A 17180-nucleotide genomic window follows, 5' to 3' on the forward strand; every position below is an offset into this window, starting at 1 on the left:
CAGTGGAGAGACTAGAGAGTAGAAGGTCTGAATCTTGACTGGGGGAAAGAAAAGTCAAAGTACAAGATCACCCTCATATTTGACTCTCGGTAGTTCCAAGGAGAGTTTTGCTCTGTAAGTTGGGTGTTGCAAATGCTGGAGGAGAGCTCCTCACCTGTCTTTGTCAGGGAGGAGAGTTTGTGCTCTTTCCATGCCTTGTTATCTGCAACTAGAGGAAGTTGGTTCCACTGCCTAGCTCAGTGGGCTTTTAACAGATTTTTTCACCTCTGATGCACATCTACTCTGAAAAGGACAGGTTCTCTGTTACCAACTTACCCCTGATGCCTAGAAGAGATACTTTGCTGTCTGATTCTTTCTGGGGGTGCTTAAACTGTGAGTGTGGCTGTCCTGAAAGGGTGCAGGGAGGTCTACTGCCACTCCACAGGAAACATGCATCAGGGAAGAAACAGGTTCAGAATTGTTTTCTAATAATTTTTTTCTTTTTTTTTGCCTCTTAATAGGTGAACGTCTGGCTAAGCCTGAAAGAGGCAAAATGCGAGTGCACAAAATATCCAATGTGAACAAGGCCTTGGATTTCATTGCCAGCAAAGGAGTCAAGCTAGTATCCATTGGAGCAGAAGGTAAAGGAACCATCTGATTTTTCTGAGCCCAAGCTGGGCTTAGCCCTTGCCTTTCTTTCATAGCTTTCTGTCTTTTCCTTTTGCACCTCCCTAGCCCCCTACTGTGTTCTTGTAGAAAAAACAATTGAGTTAAAAATGGGATATAGTGGTCCTTTACCCTGGATTTAAATCCTGTCTTCAAACCGGGCTGCCAAACCTGATTTCCATTTGATTTGGAATTATTGGATTGGATTATTTTCTCCTGGTTCTTATGAGTTTACGAAAACCTTGAGCAATGGCAGAAACAAATTAATTGAGAAATTTCTTTCTCAAATGAAGAAAACTCTGAATTGAAGCATAGTCGTTAATTGTATTTTAGCTTGTGTCAGAGCTGCTGGAGATGATCTGTTGCTGGAGAACATTGCATGGGTCAAAGCCAAGTGCAGCCCCCAATACAGGACAAGGACCCCAAGAGTCTCCAATTTTCAGGGCTTCCAGGCTTCTGTTTGTGCACCCTACTTAGCTGGATGCTCTGGCTGGAAGCCTTGTATCACTGTAGAGACCAGCGTGGGCAGCATTTGGGATGCCCTCAGGAACTTGCAGGTCATGCAGAAAGCAGGCAGCTGTGTAGGATTTTTGTCGTTTTAGCAGAGGTGGTGGGTGTTTCACAGATATGACACCCAAGTCCCAGAAGGGCTTACAGGTTTTCATGACACTTGTTTTTCTCTGTTCTGGATCTGTTTGTAAGTCCTTCCTATTGGATTCAGGTTGTCACTGTTGCTGTGGAGACACTCTGCTTCTGAGATATTTCTAGATTTGTCTTCACAATGACCATGGAAAATGAGGGAGGCTTATTATCTCCACTTTGCAGATGGAAATACTTGGTTTCTCTAGGGAAACTCATGACACAGCCAGGAAATGAGCCCATGATACAGTTCAGGATGAGTATTCCTTCTTTGGGAGAGTCCTGGGGCTACAGGGCTGAGCTCTGCCTGTTCTCAGCTCATGAGGTCAGTGCAGTCTTGGCATGCTGTCCCCAGTCCTGAATTTTCAAGTATTCTCTTGGGGCTTCTTCAACACCTGTACCTATCCTCTGGTTCATTTGTTCCATGACAGATCAGGCAGATTACCTCAGCCACTGCAGGTGCTTGTTTGCCTTACCAAAACCTTTACCTTATACTGCTTTAACTTCATGGAGACTTTGGAATAATTTACAGCTAGTATCAGAGACATTGCAGATGCCTCTTCACTGTGTTTGGTATTGAAGAGCAAAATGCAAGAGGTCTGTGGCTGAATGATACTGGAATTTTGCACGCAAAACTTTTCTTCAAATTTCTCAGCTTTTTTCAGCAGTATCAACTTGAGGCTATTGTTGGCTGTGAGTGCTGTTTATGGAGCACAAATACATATCTAAGGTCATTTTGTGCCCTTACCAAAAGGCTGATGCACCCAGTGTGTGATACAATATTCCATATCTGTATAGGACCCTCTTCAGACTAGAAAAGTGGAAGCTGGATCTGGACCCAGGGATGGTCTACCTTAAAATAGCTCCTGTTTTCCAGAGTATGTGTAGTATGTGTAAACCCTGTCTATCTTTCTTCCTAAATTTCCCCCCGCCCCCCCCCCCCTTTTTTCTTTTTCTTCTGATTCTGTTCTTCCTGGCACTAGTTTCTTTTCCTTTTCTTCTGAGGGATTTCTTTTTTTTAGCCCTGTTCTGAGTCAGCTTTGGCTGCATCTCACAGGACTTAGAAGTCATTTGCAAGTCAAATGATCTGTGACCAAAGATCACCAGGGCCCACTTACTCAGTGTGGACTCATAGCAGTTGCCCTGTTCAGAAATAGGCTGTGAAGTGCCATTTTTTGACATAAGTATGATCCATATCAATCTGAATAGTGATCTTGAACTCCCCTGCCAAATGTTTCCTGGCTTTCCTTTGTCCTGGTGCCTAAGCAGCTACATGGACAAAACATATGGCTTTCTTTAAACTACCAAAGGCAGCATGGCACTGCAGTATCATCTAAGGCTAGCTCTGATTTTTATACAGAGAGCTTGGGCCTATGCTGTGATGCCAGCTCAGGCCATGTAAGTGTGGTCACGGCATTGTCTCACCCACTTTAGTGCCTGCCCATGCACACAGACCCAGCCCAGGCCACTCTGCTGTCACCAAGGACCATAACCTGCTGCAGGGCCTCCTGTCCAGCCCATCAGCTGCTTGGTGGGCAGTAAACTGCACATCAGCTATAAAAATAGGTTATTCTGTCCATGAAGGGGATTATGAACCTTTCTGAAGCGTTAATTTTGGGGACTTGCTTTGAGACTTCTTTTAAAAGACACTGTGCAGCAGGAAGGTAGATGGTCAAAACCAATGAGTCGGTCATAATTCTGCACCAAGAAAATGAGCTATAGATGCCTTGGTCAGGTTGGACTGATGTAGAAAGTTTTCTAGGGAACTTTTTCTCCCAGAGTAGAAAACCACCATGAAGCAGCAATGTGGTGGTACTGGCTGAGGGAGCACGTTCCTTACCTCAGGGGCTTATTCCATCTCTGGGTGTCCACTGGGCAGCAAATCCTGTGTGAAGGGTCTGCAGTCCAGCTGTAGTTCTCTGTACATGTTGCACATCAGTGTCCTGGGTTTTTTTGGGGTTTGAGTTTGTTTTAATCTAAACATTTTGTTAGCCATAGTCCATAGAATCAAAGTATGTTGAGGCATACAGAGATCTGTCTAAATGTAGATCAAGGAAGATTCTAGCCAAATGGTTTTCATCTGCTTTTAAATCTCACTGTCATCTGACACCTCAGGAGCCTTCTTTTGCTGTAATAGATTCCATATTCATGTCAAATGCTCCTGGGATTTAACAGACTAAATAGGTCAAGTATTTCACCCCAAGACTGGTTTATTTTTACCTTAAATCTGCATACAAAGTTGCTGCTTTCTTAAATCTTGCTTACTTCAATATACAGACAACTTTGGGTCAACTGACCCCTATTCTCACCTGCACAAATAAAAGGAAAAATAAAGTTTAGAAATTTCTATGACTGCAGAAGTCCCATCTGAGTAAACCACCTACTGAAGCACCAGGCAGCTCAAGCATACATTCATTTATTTCACAATGAAAACGGGGGAAATCGGATCTCCCCACGTCAGTGAGTGAAGCATCGCATTTTGTCCCTATGTCCTGTTCATTCTGTTAAGGATTTGAGAGTTACACCCTCACTAACAATGCCAGCTATCTGTCCTTAATCTGACAGGACCATCAGGAGCAACATGCTTTCTGAAGATAGGGGTGTGGATAGTTGTCCTGCTGTATTTGGCTTTTGTTTGACGAACAAAATGCAGAGCAGCCTTTATGTCATCACCATTGTTCTGTGTCTCCAATTCCCAGGATCATGATGCTATCCTGCCAGTTGTTCATGCCCTGCAACTTGTTCTCTCCACGGGGTAATAACCAGAGGCTGTGCTCTCTTGGGCAGCTCAGAAGTATCTAGGAGGGGATAACAATTTCTGTGTTGTTGATTCTGCTTCTAACTATCCATGGCAGGAAAAGAAGCTCAATATTTTTTGCATTTCTCAAAATGAGTTCATGCATTTAAAAGAGGTGGCATTTCAAAAGGCATGTCTCTGTGGCCAGCCAGTAGTGTAGCTTTTGCATACTTATTACTTGGTACAATGATAGGAGCTGGGTGGAAGCATATTCATTCTCTGGTGAAAAAAATTTCCTTCTAGTGGATGCAGATGCCTCACTGGCTTTAGCCAGCAGCTGATCAACCCTCAAGTTGAATGTAAATCACATTGATAACATGTGCTTGCTGCTGCTGTTCCTTCAACAGCTGCTGGTGGTGAAGTGCACACAGTGTTTGCAGAGGCCCTGCCTAGAAAGAGCGCTTGGAAAGCAGAGTCAGGCTTTTAGAAAATACTGTCTGATTACAAGCCTTTTAATTTGTGAACTGCTCTCACATTGCTGAGTCTTCCCTATATCAGGAGGGAACAAGCATATTGTGTTTAATTAAGCATTAGATTGTTCTAGCTTTGTAGTGTTGCTTTCAACTTTTTAACAATTCCTGTGGAGTTTCTTTTTCTTCATCACCAGGAAGCAGAAAGCTTCATGCAAGCCTGTTTTGCAGCCATGTTTTTCACTTTTGTTTCTTGGCCTATTCTACTATTCTAGAAAGAGACTGGCAGCAGATCACGAAGGATCGTGAATTCTGAAGGAAAAGGAGGTTGGCAGTGGGGAATGCTGGGATGGAAAACCAAGTGAATGAGGGCCAAAGAGCACAGAGTCTTTTGATCAGGCTGGTTGACTTTGTAACCAGGTTTCCAGGAGAAGATTTTTAGCATTAGAAGTGAAAAATTCTTGCCTACTTCTAACAAATAATAACCATTTTGTCAACTCTGTTTTTTCAAAGAGCAACAACAACAAAAAAAAAAAAAAAGGACAGGACTGTGTGGCTTGTTAAATGTGCATCCTGGGATGGATCACTCACTAATCTCACAGATCAGCATCTGCTTAGTAGATGGTGTTACTGTGTAAAGTAAAATTACATGCAGAGATGAAGTGGTAGAAATATTCTGGATTTCCTCCAGAGCGGCTTTGTTTTGGTGCAGTACTAAGGAATAACCTCATGTGGGAACAGGGAGAACATCTTCCCTTTTTAAATGGGTAATGCTGTAGAGAGGACTGGGAAAGAACCTTAATTCCACCTGCTGACTTTATAAAACTGGAATTTGAGGACGTGACCAGAACATAGTGCCGAGTTCTTATGTGATGTTAGCAACTTAACGCTATCGGTTTTATGTAATTTTCTGGACCTTTATTTCCAATTAAAATCCATGGAACAGTAATATTAATTACCTGTTTCGGCTCACTGATGGATTTACTACTGTTCATGAAACATTTTCAGCACTGAAGTATTGTCATCAGTTTTTAATCAAGCCCATTAAACTAAGGAGCTCAATTTAGTTTCTGGTCTTAAATATATCCTAGAAGAGTCCTGCCAACTGTTGTGGGTTTTACAAGCCCTGTTTTTTTTTTTTTCTTTTTGAAAATCCCCACGAGTACCTATCACATTAACAAAATAAACAAGCTGAAAATACAGATGCTTTTTGTATATTTTAGCTGCAGTATCTCAGGTATTTGTAAAAATAATTTTTTTTAAGTTGATGGCAGTGCTTTATAGGAGGGGTGAAGAATGCAAAAAAGTACAGAACTGAATACACTTGCCAACACATGACATTTTCTTGCATCAGCCTAGCAGAAAACCCTCTGACCTCAAAATGTCTGTAAAAAATTTGTGTGAAAACCATCAACAGAAAAACACAGTTTTTTTATGCCAACAAAAGTAACTGTAGGTTTTTTGTACTGAACTGAAAAGTTCCTGGCTGCTTAATTCTGGGTAAACAGATGACCGACCCACTAAGAGATCTTAGTGTACTCTGGAGTTGAGAAAGGAGCAGAGACAGTTTTACTGCAGTAGAACAAGGTAGCATGTCTTGTTTTCTGCCTTTTGCATCTGTAAATCACTAATTCAGATGTATGTCAAAGGATGGTAGAACTTATAATTCTGATTTACACTGGAAGTTGTGACATGTATTTGTAAATCACAAGTTTTCAGGAATTTGGACACAATTTCTGAAAATCTGGTTTTGGGGTGTGTGCTGCTGGTCCATTGGTTTTGAATACAACGTGGTTCACATTTTGAATTTTTTTTCATAAGAAGAAAAGCATTCCTTAAAAGCTTAAAAGGAAAAAATTCAAATATTGTTACTTTTTTGTCAGTTGCCTATACTGCAAATTGTACTTGCCCCAGAACATGATGTGTTCCTGCTGGGCAGCTTTATAAAAGAAGTGGCATGGAGGTGTCTACAGTAGTACAAAAATGGATTCTGACAATCATCTTGGGACTTGAATTATTCTATGTCCAAACAGCAGGTTAATTCTAACCATTTTCTTACTGAAAATACTCTTGTAACTTGTCTTTTTTTTTTTTTTTGTGAAAGATCCTGCCATACAGGGACTTGTCAGAAAATGAGTAGGAGAAAGCAGCTCTGCTGGTTTCACTATCGAAAAATGTGAAGGCTGTAAATTCTGTAACTATATATATATTTATATATATATTTGTCTGTGGAATTTTTGTAGATGTTGAGCATCAGTACTTGAGACCATCTGCTCACTGTTTGGACTATTTGGCTCTAGTCCATACATGGTGGAAGCTTCTTTCTGGGCCAGCATTGCCCCAAGTGCCTCTCCCCAGGACCTTGATCCTCCATCCTAAACAGGTCGTACCTCACACACACAAGCAGTTGCCTTGTAAAACCTCCAAGGCAAGTCTGTTGGCCCTTGCTGATTTATATTGTGGAATCTAATGAGCAGTAAAGCACAGTCTGCTCACAGTCATGGTTTATGTTATGTTCTGCACAGACTGGTCAGCATGAGTCCTTGCTTCCTCTTTCAGCAGGATGCATGGACTTTGAAAAATGCTTTGTTGTTTCTTTTGGCAATTACATGACTGAAAGAAGTCCTATACAGACAGTCTGATGTATTTAGGCCTGTTTGAAATGAAAAGGTTTATGGTATATGGTTTTCTTGGTGGTATCTTGTTCACAGGACAAAACCAGCTGTCAGAGCTCATCTGCTCTGGGAATTGTCACTGGTTCTTCTGGTACATTTATGCTGGGGCAGTTATATAGTTGACTTGGAGTAGATATGAGATAAGAGAAGGAAGGTTTTTCCTTTTTTCTCAGTTTGGTGTCTCTAAGTAATAGTAATTACACCTGAGGAAGGTCCCCTCTGGGGAATTATACTGATGTAAATTAGTGCTTATTCCCGGTCTTTGGGATCATCTGTGTCTGTTTTGCTCGCAGGATTGTACTGCAAAAGAACCAGTCTGATTACTGGGTACTGTACTGTACCTATTAGCAGAGCGTCTGGGAAGGCAGGGGAAAACAGTTTTTAGTGGGAATTCCATTTCTCCTGACTGCAAAAGGAAATGTTCCCCGATGCTCCTGTTTTTTTACAAGGATTTACAATTTAAACTTTGTCTTCTATTTCTTCTCTTTCTACCTTTTTTTTTTTTTTTTTCCCCATAGAAATTGTGGATGGCAATGTTAAAATGACCCTTGGAATGATCTGGACCATCATCCTTCGTTTTGCCATTCAGGATATCTCAGTTGAAGGTAAATTTTAATTTTTTCTTGCTATTGTTCAGTAATGGACAAGTGGGCAAGCTAAATGGCTATGCCACTTAAATGGCCCAAAATGTGCTCTTAAGTGAGTCACTGAAAGATCCTAGGGAACTACCCTTCCCAAGCTGCCCTGATGGCTCATGAACATTTATGGCCAGGCTCAAGAGTACTGAGATGAATTTTTCATATACTTCTCTTACAAGAGATTTCAAGGGTAACTCAAAAGGATGACTTAGCCTGGAAAGGAACTTTAGTGTTGGAGTTTGATTCAGGGACTGCACTGAAAATGAACCTATCACTTAGGAGTCCTACAAGACTCTCTAGTCACAAAAACCTATCTCCTTATTACTGAACCTCATTAAGAACATAATAGTAAAAAAACTTATCCTAGTAGACTTTTCCAAAGAAGAAATTCTCTAACAAGTGAAATTAAATAGAACACAATTTAGTGCAGTCTCTACCGAAGAGGAATTGGTGATGGTTTTCTAGCATATGCTCCAGAGACTCTTGTTTTCTTAGAAAATTAGTTAATTGATGTGTTCTTCTTTCTTTTCTAGAAACATCTGCTAAAGAAGGACTTCTGTTATGGTGTCAGAGGAAGACAGCCCCTTACAAAAATGTCAACATCCAGAACTTCCATATCAGGTGAGTTACAGGCAAGAACTTAGCTTTATAATCTGTGTTATTTTCCTGTGTCTCTCAGTATGTTCAGCCATATTCCTGACAGACCTCCTAAGGCAATGCATGTGCACGTTACACAAGTAACAGTGTGGTCCAGAGAGATGCCTAGGAAACTGAAGGCAGAGGTTCTAAGAGGATCCAAGTACCTACATCACAATTCCTCATTCAGGTTACAATTGCTGCTTTCATGAAGTTCTTCAGGGCATTAGGTCCTGCAAAAGCAGCATTTGTGGCACAGGCTAAGGAAGAGAGCTTATGCTCTGTGAAAACTCAGAACACTTTAGGAGCCATAAAAAAAGGACTGCCTCCTAACTTTTGTAGTATGGGAAAGCTGGGAAGGAATAAGAGGTTCTCTTGCTCTTCTTTTCATATTTCCAAACTGGCAGATGTTCCAGTGAAGATTCTTCATAATAGTGTTTTTTCCAGCATGTCTTGGAGCCCTGTATAATCCATATAATATAAAGCACTTCAAAGCTTAACTGCCATCCATGCTTGCCAATACTTTAGTGGAGCTAGCTGGGGACATCCGCCTTTTCCCTAAGGAATGTACTTGTTCCTCCTTTATGGCCTGCATCTACACTTTTTTTCAGCCTCAAGCTCGCATGCTGCACAGGACATACACAGAAAGTTCAGTACAGAGAACTGCCACAAACAAGGTGCCAACTCCATGGACAAGTCTTAATCACAACAGATTTTTGTATGGCTTGAAAAGAATCTTTACTGTAGTCTCATGCATGTACGAGATACCCCTCTTTCCCAGCACTTACAGAAGCACTGTTAGTTGGAAACTGAACCAGAATTAGTTATCTCACTTCCTTGGTGCCTTCTCTCATGCTCACCACTGTGTGTCTCCGTGGCTGAACAATGTTCATTGTTCTCTCTTGTGTTTGTCTCGTAGTTGGAAGGATGGCCTTGGTTTCTGTGCTTTAATTCATAGACACCGTCCAGAGCTCATCGACTATGGGAAGCTACGAAAGGTACAAATCCATTTGTCTATCAGACCAGATGCTTGGCACCTTAGAAGTAAAGAGGGAAAAGAATTAGCTTGGTAAACATAATTGGAGAGATTCAGCACAAGCTGGCAGTTGTGGGACTGGTGGGGAAGGAAGGAGGGATAAATGAGTACATTCAGGCTTCTTAGTGAAGCGTGAACTTAATGAGCTTCCTGCTTGACTTACCCTGCTTTCAGACTGCCTTGTATGAGACACATGTGCCCCAATTCCAGCTGATGAGCAAAAATTGGCAAACTCAGTAACACCAAATGTGAGAATAGTTCTGTTAATGTCACAGACTAGTGAGTCAAATCAGGCTTAACATTTCTATGGAGAGTTGGATAGAAACCAGTTATCTGGTGTTCAGAATGCAATAGCTCATTGCAGGGTTTGTGTGCCCTCACTGGACATTTGTCACGTGCTTCCAGCTTAGCACTGAGTCATCTGCAGTTCTTCTGGGCTTCTCCTAGCATGTAGCTATCAGGTGCCAAAAAAGCACTTGTCAAAAAACTCCATTTTGCTTAAATGCTTGTTCTCGTAGCATGGTACCAAGCTGCTCCAAAGTTTACTTCCTGTGTGGTTTGGAGACAAGATTGTTGAATAGATGATGACAATAACCACTTTGTGGTTTATGCTCCTCTCAATGTCTTGGCCCAGCAGTGCAATAGAAGATCAAACTGGGTTCTTATCCTACTAGCATTCCTGCAGTCTGCTGAAATCCAGTTTCGCTGTATCTGTGCCCATGTCACCAAGAGCATAGTGAAATGTCACCAAGAGCATAATTCTTCTGTCATTGCTGGGACTAACACACAAAGCTTGTCCTTCAGAGTCTCCTGGACTGGGTGTTTTAAGTGCTTGATGTTAGCTAGGGAAATAAATGTAGAAGTCCATCCCCAACAGACCTGGGCTCTTGGATCACTATGCAAATGGATAAATGTAAATGACCTAGTCAAATTAGCTGCCTCCCAGAGGCAATGAACTGCACGATGCCTGATCTGCTTTTCAATAACCTTTTAGATCTTTACTGTCTTCCAGAGCAGTCAGTTTTTCTTATCAGTTTTGGTGTCTGGAGTCAGCGCATGATGAGCAAACAGCAGGGGGAGTCTGTACCTGTTTACATAAACAGCAGCAAGAAGAAAAGTAATTATTAGAGTAACATTTTCCATGTCTAATCTTGGGAAAAGAGCAGAGCTAAGCAATGTGTGCCTGACAAACCCAGGCAGGTAAATGCTACAGCACACTTTGTTATCAACAAAGCCCAAAGCCAAACCCAAGCAAAAACGAAATGAAGGAAAATTAGTTATTTGTTGATATTGACTACAGGTTTTTAGGGTGAAAAGTTCTAGCCAAATTCAATGTACATCAGAGGGGATTTTTCCTGCTTGGAGTAAGGTTAAATGGAACTAGCATCTTTTGATCTCTTCTTGCTTTTGATCCCATCCTTCATCTGGTTCCCTCTATCCTCCTTAAGTCTTCTTACACTCTGTATCATTTTTATTGTTGTTCTGCCTCAGTTTCTCTCAAGAGATGAGATTAAATGTATGTTAGAGAGTTCTACAACAGCTGAAATCTTGAGCAAATAGCTGGGAGGAACTTAGAGCCTAGTCTTTAGCTCTGGCAGTTGATGTGCCAGAAGGGAAGTTAACCTTTTTTATGTTAGATATTTGAAACCATTTGTGGAATGTATAAACACAGAGGAGGCTGCTGAGAAGCAGCCATTACAGTGGATAGTAGATAAGAGATCCACCTCAAGTTTTCTTCCAGCCCTAGGGAGCAATTAGTGGCATCTCAGTTGTGTGTGTCTTCGGCAATGCTGTGTGTGTTTCTGTGTCTACACATACACAAAAACCTATAGGATACAGAGGTGAAATCAGTCCAAGCTGCCCAGAGTTCTGCAGTGTGCTTCTTGTTTGGGCAGCATTCTTCTGCAGCTTGTGTTTTCTGCACTTTCACAGAGGCTGTGTTTACACTACAGACCTGTACTGACAGTGTATACTTGCAGAAGGTAGCCACTGGAGTAGCCACATGACTTCCCAAAATTTAGCAAGTTCTTTTGTCAGCACTGTTTTGTACTCCTAGCTATTTTTCCTAGCCTAGCTGTATTTGTGGAACAAGCACAATTCTTTTCCACATACGGGCACTGCCTAGCTAAAGTTATTTGTATAGTCCAGGCCTCAAAACAACAAGTACAAGTCCAGCTTGGAGTTGGTGATTCCCTGACACTCCAGCTACTTGGTTAGATAGTCTCTGTTTGGTGCAGATCTGTCTGCTATTATTCAGCTCACTGTAGATAAGGTCTTGGGGTTTAGCTCATGGTCTACAACTGAAGGGTATGCAGAATATGGGGTTTCCCTTCCTCCTTTTACCCTTGACTGTAGCTAACTGTGAGCCACATCTAAGATACTTCTGTCAAGTACCGTGATTGCCTGCTGGCTCTGACACCCCCTCATATACCACAATATGTATAGAACTGTGGTCTGTGTACTGCTGTGTTATATGGAGATATTTCTGAAAACATGAATTTTGGTTCTCTTTCCTAGTATCATCAATTCTGACAGATACATTAAGTGCTTGCTCTCTCTCTCAGTTTTCCTTCCCCTCCATGTCGTTTCCTCGTTGCTAGTTAATAGATGATGTTTTTTATGTTACATTGCAATAATTGCCATGGCAACCTTGCGTGCTGCAAGGAGTTGGAAATGGAGTCCCTGCATGAATTAGGGTTGTGGCAAAAGATGAAGAGCCATGATAGTCGTTAGTCAGCAAATGCAGAGAATGAGCCAGGTTGGCATCTGTCTAGGGCAGGTTTGCTGTCTGCCACCACAAAACAAAATACCTCCTCCATGGTAAAGCTATAGATTTCCTTGTGGCTAGCCCACCCAGAGTCTGGCAAGTTACTGTTCATTTTCATGCCTCTGCTATTGCTATGTGCATGTAAATGGAATTACAACCAAGACACCTCTGCAGCCTCATCTGGGTCGGTGCTCTTCTGGGTGTGTGTTTCTGCTGTGGAAAGAATCAGGAGACAAGTGGCTTGTCTTTTGTTTGATCTGCTGTGTTTGGGTCCCTAAAGTGTGCCTGCCTGCAGTCGTGGTGCTGCAGTGCGAGGCTTGGAGCTGCCTGGCCAGTCTTTATTACGTTGCCTCTTTTCATGGGTGTCAGCTGAAGCAGGTGATTGGAAATAATGATTAGCTGGTGTACAGTGGTATGGAACTGAAAGTGGTGGAATTGGGAGGAATTTCATAGGGCTTGAGACCCTGTTGTAGGCTTGGAAAAGCCCTGGGGGAAACCCTAACTCATGCACCAAGAAGCATCATTGTTGGAATGAGCTGTTCCACTGTTCTTGGGGATGAGGGAACAGAGTCCTGCTCGCGTGTAGCTCTGCTCATCTCCAAGCTGGTCTTGGACTTAGGTAGAGCTTGCTTTTAGTAGTGCTATCTTTAGTTTCATTCCCTAAGACATACTGTGATCACACATCTTTCTTGCATTTGAAGCAGAAAATCTGCCAGCTTTATCTAGGTGAGTCTCCAGTTTCCCACACGTTAAAACTTCCACCCCTTCCTTTGGGACTACCCAAGCCCAGTAAGTTTTCCCGTCAGGAAACCTCTCCCAGCTTTCAGTCAAAAATTTCTTTTTAACCTTTGGCAATAGTGATCCTGGTGTTGTTACTTGCAAACTGATAGGAAAGCTCTCTGCAGTGAGAGATTTGCTCCTCCCTTTCCTCCAGGAGAGGCTGGCAGATCTTCAGGCAGCTTATTCAGATGGATCTGTGCTAAGGAAGGGTTTGTGTTAATACTAAACACTCTGGCAGGGTGTTAACAACCTTGATGGTCATGGTCAGCATGGGGTGAAATTTGCTACACAGTGGTGACATTTCTACAGAAATAGGAAACGGTACATAGGCTAGGGGATGACAATCAAGGGAGCTGCCACTTGGCATTTCTGGATGCTCCTGCACTTGAGTGAAAGAAAATCTGTTGTTTTTTAATTCCTAAATGAAGCTAGAGCCGTGTCTACACTCAGTAAACAAAGTAGGTTATATACCAGCTAGTCTCACCTCCTTAAATATGGCTTTTGGTTATGCTATGGGTTCCTAGAGGTTTCTCCACATCAGGCACAGAAGACAAGTAGGTTGAAACTGAAGTGGTTCCTCTAATTCCATAGCATAGGAGGGTTCCTTGTACCTGGAGAATAGTAAAAATCCACTGTCTGCTCCACTGCTCAACTCTGAAGAGGTAGATGTAGATATATCTGATGTAGTCACCATTGAAGGTGTACTATATAGGAATATAGGGATTTTACACTATGTCAAACTGTATGCAACAGCTGCTGGCTTCATCACAGCATGCCTGTGAAACATTGCCTTGCTTAATATTGACTTGTTCCAGTGGATTTAGAACAGATCACTGTTTTAGTGGCCTTTGTGTGTGATTTACTTTGATAGGTGGAGTACGGCTGTCTGATAGAGACATTTATCCAAAGGAATATGTTGCTCGTATTGGATGCCAGCCTAATACATGCTTGATTCCTAGGGAAATGCTGCTTTTCAGAGCAGCTCAGTTTCCTAGTTCATGAAGGCTGTAATCTGAGGGCCACATAATGACCAGTGCCATAAAGGAAGTTTTATTCATGCCCGTACCCTGACTGCTCAAGCCTGCCTAGCTTCATCTTTCCTGCTGGGTGGGTTCAAAGGAAACTGCCTGTTGATTAGAGTTCAGGCACAGCTTAATCTCCCAAGTCAGTGCAATAAGCAAAGGCACATGATTCAAAAAAATAAACAGAACATGGACGCCACTCTAGAAAGAAGGTGAAATAATTTTACTACCTATTTCCTGTTTTTTTATGTGTGTCTCAGTGTGAGTGGCACAAATGACAATATGGAGAGTACCACTCCATCTTTACTCCCTCCCAAAAGACACCAAAAAACAAGATGGTTAAACATTAGGGGTTTATGCACAACCTTTCATCCAGTAGAAGTCTCATGTCTCAACAGTAGAAACTGATAATGTAAATGTCATTTGCCACCTGTGAAGTGGATTGATCCTTCAGAATAATGAAATGTCATGGTTACAGAGGAATATAGGAACAAGCTGTTATGAGAATCATACACAGGTTGGCAAGTGTCTTGTTGCTAATTACTGTTTGAATGCTGGACACAATTTTCAGATAGTCTTTCATTTTCAATGACATTTGTATTTCATATTTTCTTGTGTGGCGCTTTAAAATCTACAGAAAATTTATATAGAGGAATAGAAATGAACTAAGGAAATTACAAGACTTGTGCAGAAGGAAAAGCCATACTCAAGGCAAAATGGGTACTTTTATATGTATTTATTTTGTAGAGATTTGTCGAAACATTTCTCTTCCTCCCACTCAACTGGTGTTCAACAAACTGTACGCTAGCTAAGGACAGCACCCATTGCAGATGTTGTTACTATTTTAGTATTGCTTAGATGTTCTAACAGATACACAGATCTGCAGTTCTTCAAAATGGAAGTTGCAAACCTAATATATACATGAGATATAAATGTGAGATGTGGTCTCATCATTTACTGTCAGTATGATGTGAAGCTAATTTTACTTATATCTAAGTTCAAGACAAAATGCATTGTTCCTTTTTTTTTTTTGCAAGTGCATAGACTATATGTTAACTATCGTACCAAGAGTCGCCAGGCTCTTCTTTCAAAAGGAAGTTAAGCATTTCATCCTGCTACATGAGGCTTCACACACAATTTTTTCTGGCAAGCACAATTACCTGAACCAAACTAAGCTTTTTTTCTGACAGAAATGCTGTGTACCTTGTTAAAAGTTGATGCTGATGCTTTTCCTCTGTTTTTTTCCCCAGGATGATCCTCTCACTAATCTAAACACAGCTTTTGATGTGGCTGAGAAATACCTGGATATTCCGAAGATGCTGGATGCAGAAGGTAGAGTCCAAGAGCTTTTAACTTGCTTTTTCTCAAGAAATTTTCCACTTCTTCTAGGTGGACTTCTTTTGTACAACATTTCAGTAACCTCTGAATGTTCCCTGCGTGACTGTGTAGGAAATGTATAGGGAAAAACTTAAAATGGAATAATGAGTCACATGTTCTGCTTCCCTCTTCCTCTGCTGTCCTTCAGTCTTTTGAGTCTAGTGTGGAGATCTTAGCTTGGGGTTGACACAAGGCAGAGATGAGTAACACCTGTCATCTGCTGACTAAAGTGTTCTCTTTCAGTTATCAGGCCCGTCACTGAGTTAGTGTATGGTGTAGGACTGTGTTCCTTTTGCTCCAGGGTTTTTTTTGCTGTGGTCTTTCTGACATTGCTGGTGTTCTTCCTTTTGAGGGCATGATATTAGTGTAAACTGCTTTTTCTTGACTACTCAGAAGTGTTTGGCATGAAGATCCTTCACTGACTGGGTCTGGAGACCAAGGCAGAGTTCCATGTTGTTCAGAGATGCTTTTGCTGCTGATTACGACTGCATCTCTGAGGCCACTGGGACAGCAAGGATTACTTCTCACAGCCTTGTCAGGACCAGCTTGGCAATAGATTTTGTAGACTGTAACTCTGGAATACAAACAACAGCCTGAAATAGTTCAACGGGCTGTTTGCCAAAAGCCAGCTGGTTTCAATGGTAGAAACTGTATTTCAGATTTGGGCTAGACAGGAGAAGCAGTTGAAGATTTTTGTTAAATAAAGGAGTAAGAGGACCAAGGAGGAAAGGTGGGAATGCGACAGCCAAACCCTGTATTTCAGTAACCAGAATATTCATATTCCCAGGTAGTATTTCCCATCCCCAGGGATAAGTTTTGCTTTCCTTGTGCTCATCATTCTGAGGTAAAAAAAACCTGTAACATTTCCAGAGTAGATTCAAATGTTTCCTGCCATTCTGTAGGAGATACAGACACCTCCAAAATAAGTAGATCTAGCTTCAGATCTCAGCAAAAGAAGCAGTGATGAAGTGGGCCCCTGGCAGGAGTTCTCACTGCTCTTTACTGATCTGTCTCCTCCCTCATGGAGTCGAGCTAATGTGCATTCCTCCACACCATTAATTCTGATCTCTGGAGGTGTTGAATTTCCCCTGAAACTAATGACAGGGCCTCTTGAAATTCAAGCCATCATTGTGTTGAAATGGAGGAGGGAGGCATGGAGAAGAAGGGAGAAAGTATCTTTCCAGAAGAACAGAACTGCATGGAGGAATTGCAGTATAATATGTCTGTAAAAGTCTTGTCAGCCTGATGCCAGTTTGGGTTGATTTAATCCACCAGTCACAGTAATGTTCTCAGGACAGGGAAGTGCTATGACACAAAATATGCTGATATATGGCTGCCTTAGCCTGGCCAGACTCTGAAGGGAGAGGAACCAGAAGGGTGATCCTGGGTTCTGAGACACACACATCTTCTGGGGATTGCTGGGAAGCCCTGTGGAATCGCTGTGACACACACACATGCCGCAGCAGGCCTCCTGGACAGTTGTGGTTCTACCCCTCCTCTGCTTTCCTCCCATCAGTTGATTATGCTCTTAACGTGAGGTTTTTTTTGACAGACATTGTTGGAACTGCCCGTCCTGACGAGAAAGCCATCATGACCTATGTTTCTAGCTTCTACCACGCCTTCTCAGGAGCCCAGAAGGTATCGCAGGATCCCAAGCTCCCTCCACAGAGCACACCTGGTGCCGTTGCTAATGTCCAAACCTTTTTTTTCTTTCTCTCTCTCCTCTCTAGCTACGGGCATCTTTATTATTATGTTCTT

General features: G+C 41.9%; 1 protein-coding gene across 6 annotated transcripts in view; it reads left to right on the top strand.

Moving 5' to 3' along the window:
* Positions 1–17180, top strand: part of ACTN1 (actinin alpha 1) — an 85717-nt gene that overhangs the window by 44406 nt on the left and 24131 nt on the right. For 3 of the 6 annotated variants that reach the window (XM_088058445.1, XM_088058443.1, XM_088058441.1), the window contains exons 3-8: positions 501–620; positions 7685–7771; positions 8338–8425; positions 9360–9438; positions 15296–15377; positions 16975–17060. In XM_088058445.1, the coding sequence (XP_087914571.1) occupies positions 501–620; positions 7685–7771; positions 8338–8425; positions 9360–9438; positions 15296–15377; positions 16975–17060 (542 nt within the window). The remainder of the gene's footprint in view (positions 1–500; positions 621–7684; positions 7772–8337; positions 8426–9359; positions 9439–15295; positions 15378–16974; positions 17061–17180) is intronic. The other 3 variants (XM_088058446.1, XM_088058444.1, XM_088058442.1) reach the window with 1 other exon arrangement.

Source organism: Pseudopodoces humilis, chromosome 7 (genome assembly GCF_049639895.1).
Source record: "Pseudopodoces humilis isolate 2021_Gansu_Grassland_sample_001 chromosome 7, ASM4963989v1, whole genome shotgun sequence".
In the NCBI taxonomy this organism is placed as follows: domain Eukaryota; kingdom Metazoa; phylum Chordata; class Aves; order Passeriformes; family Paridae; genus Pseudopodoces; species Pseudopodoces humilis.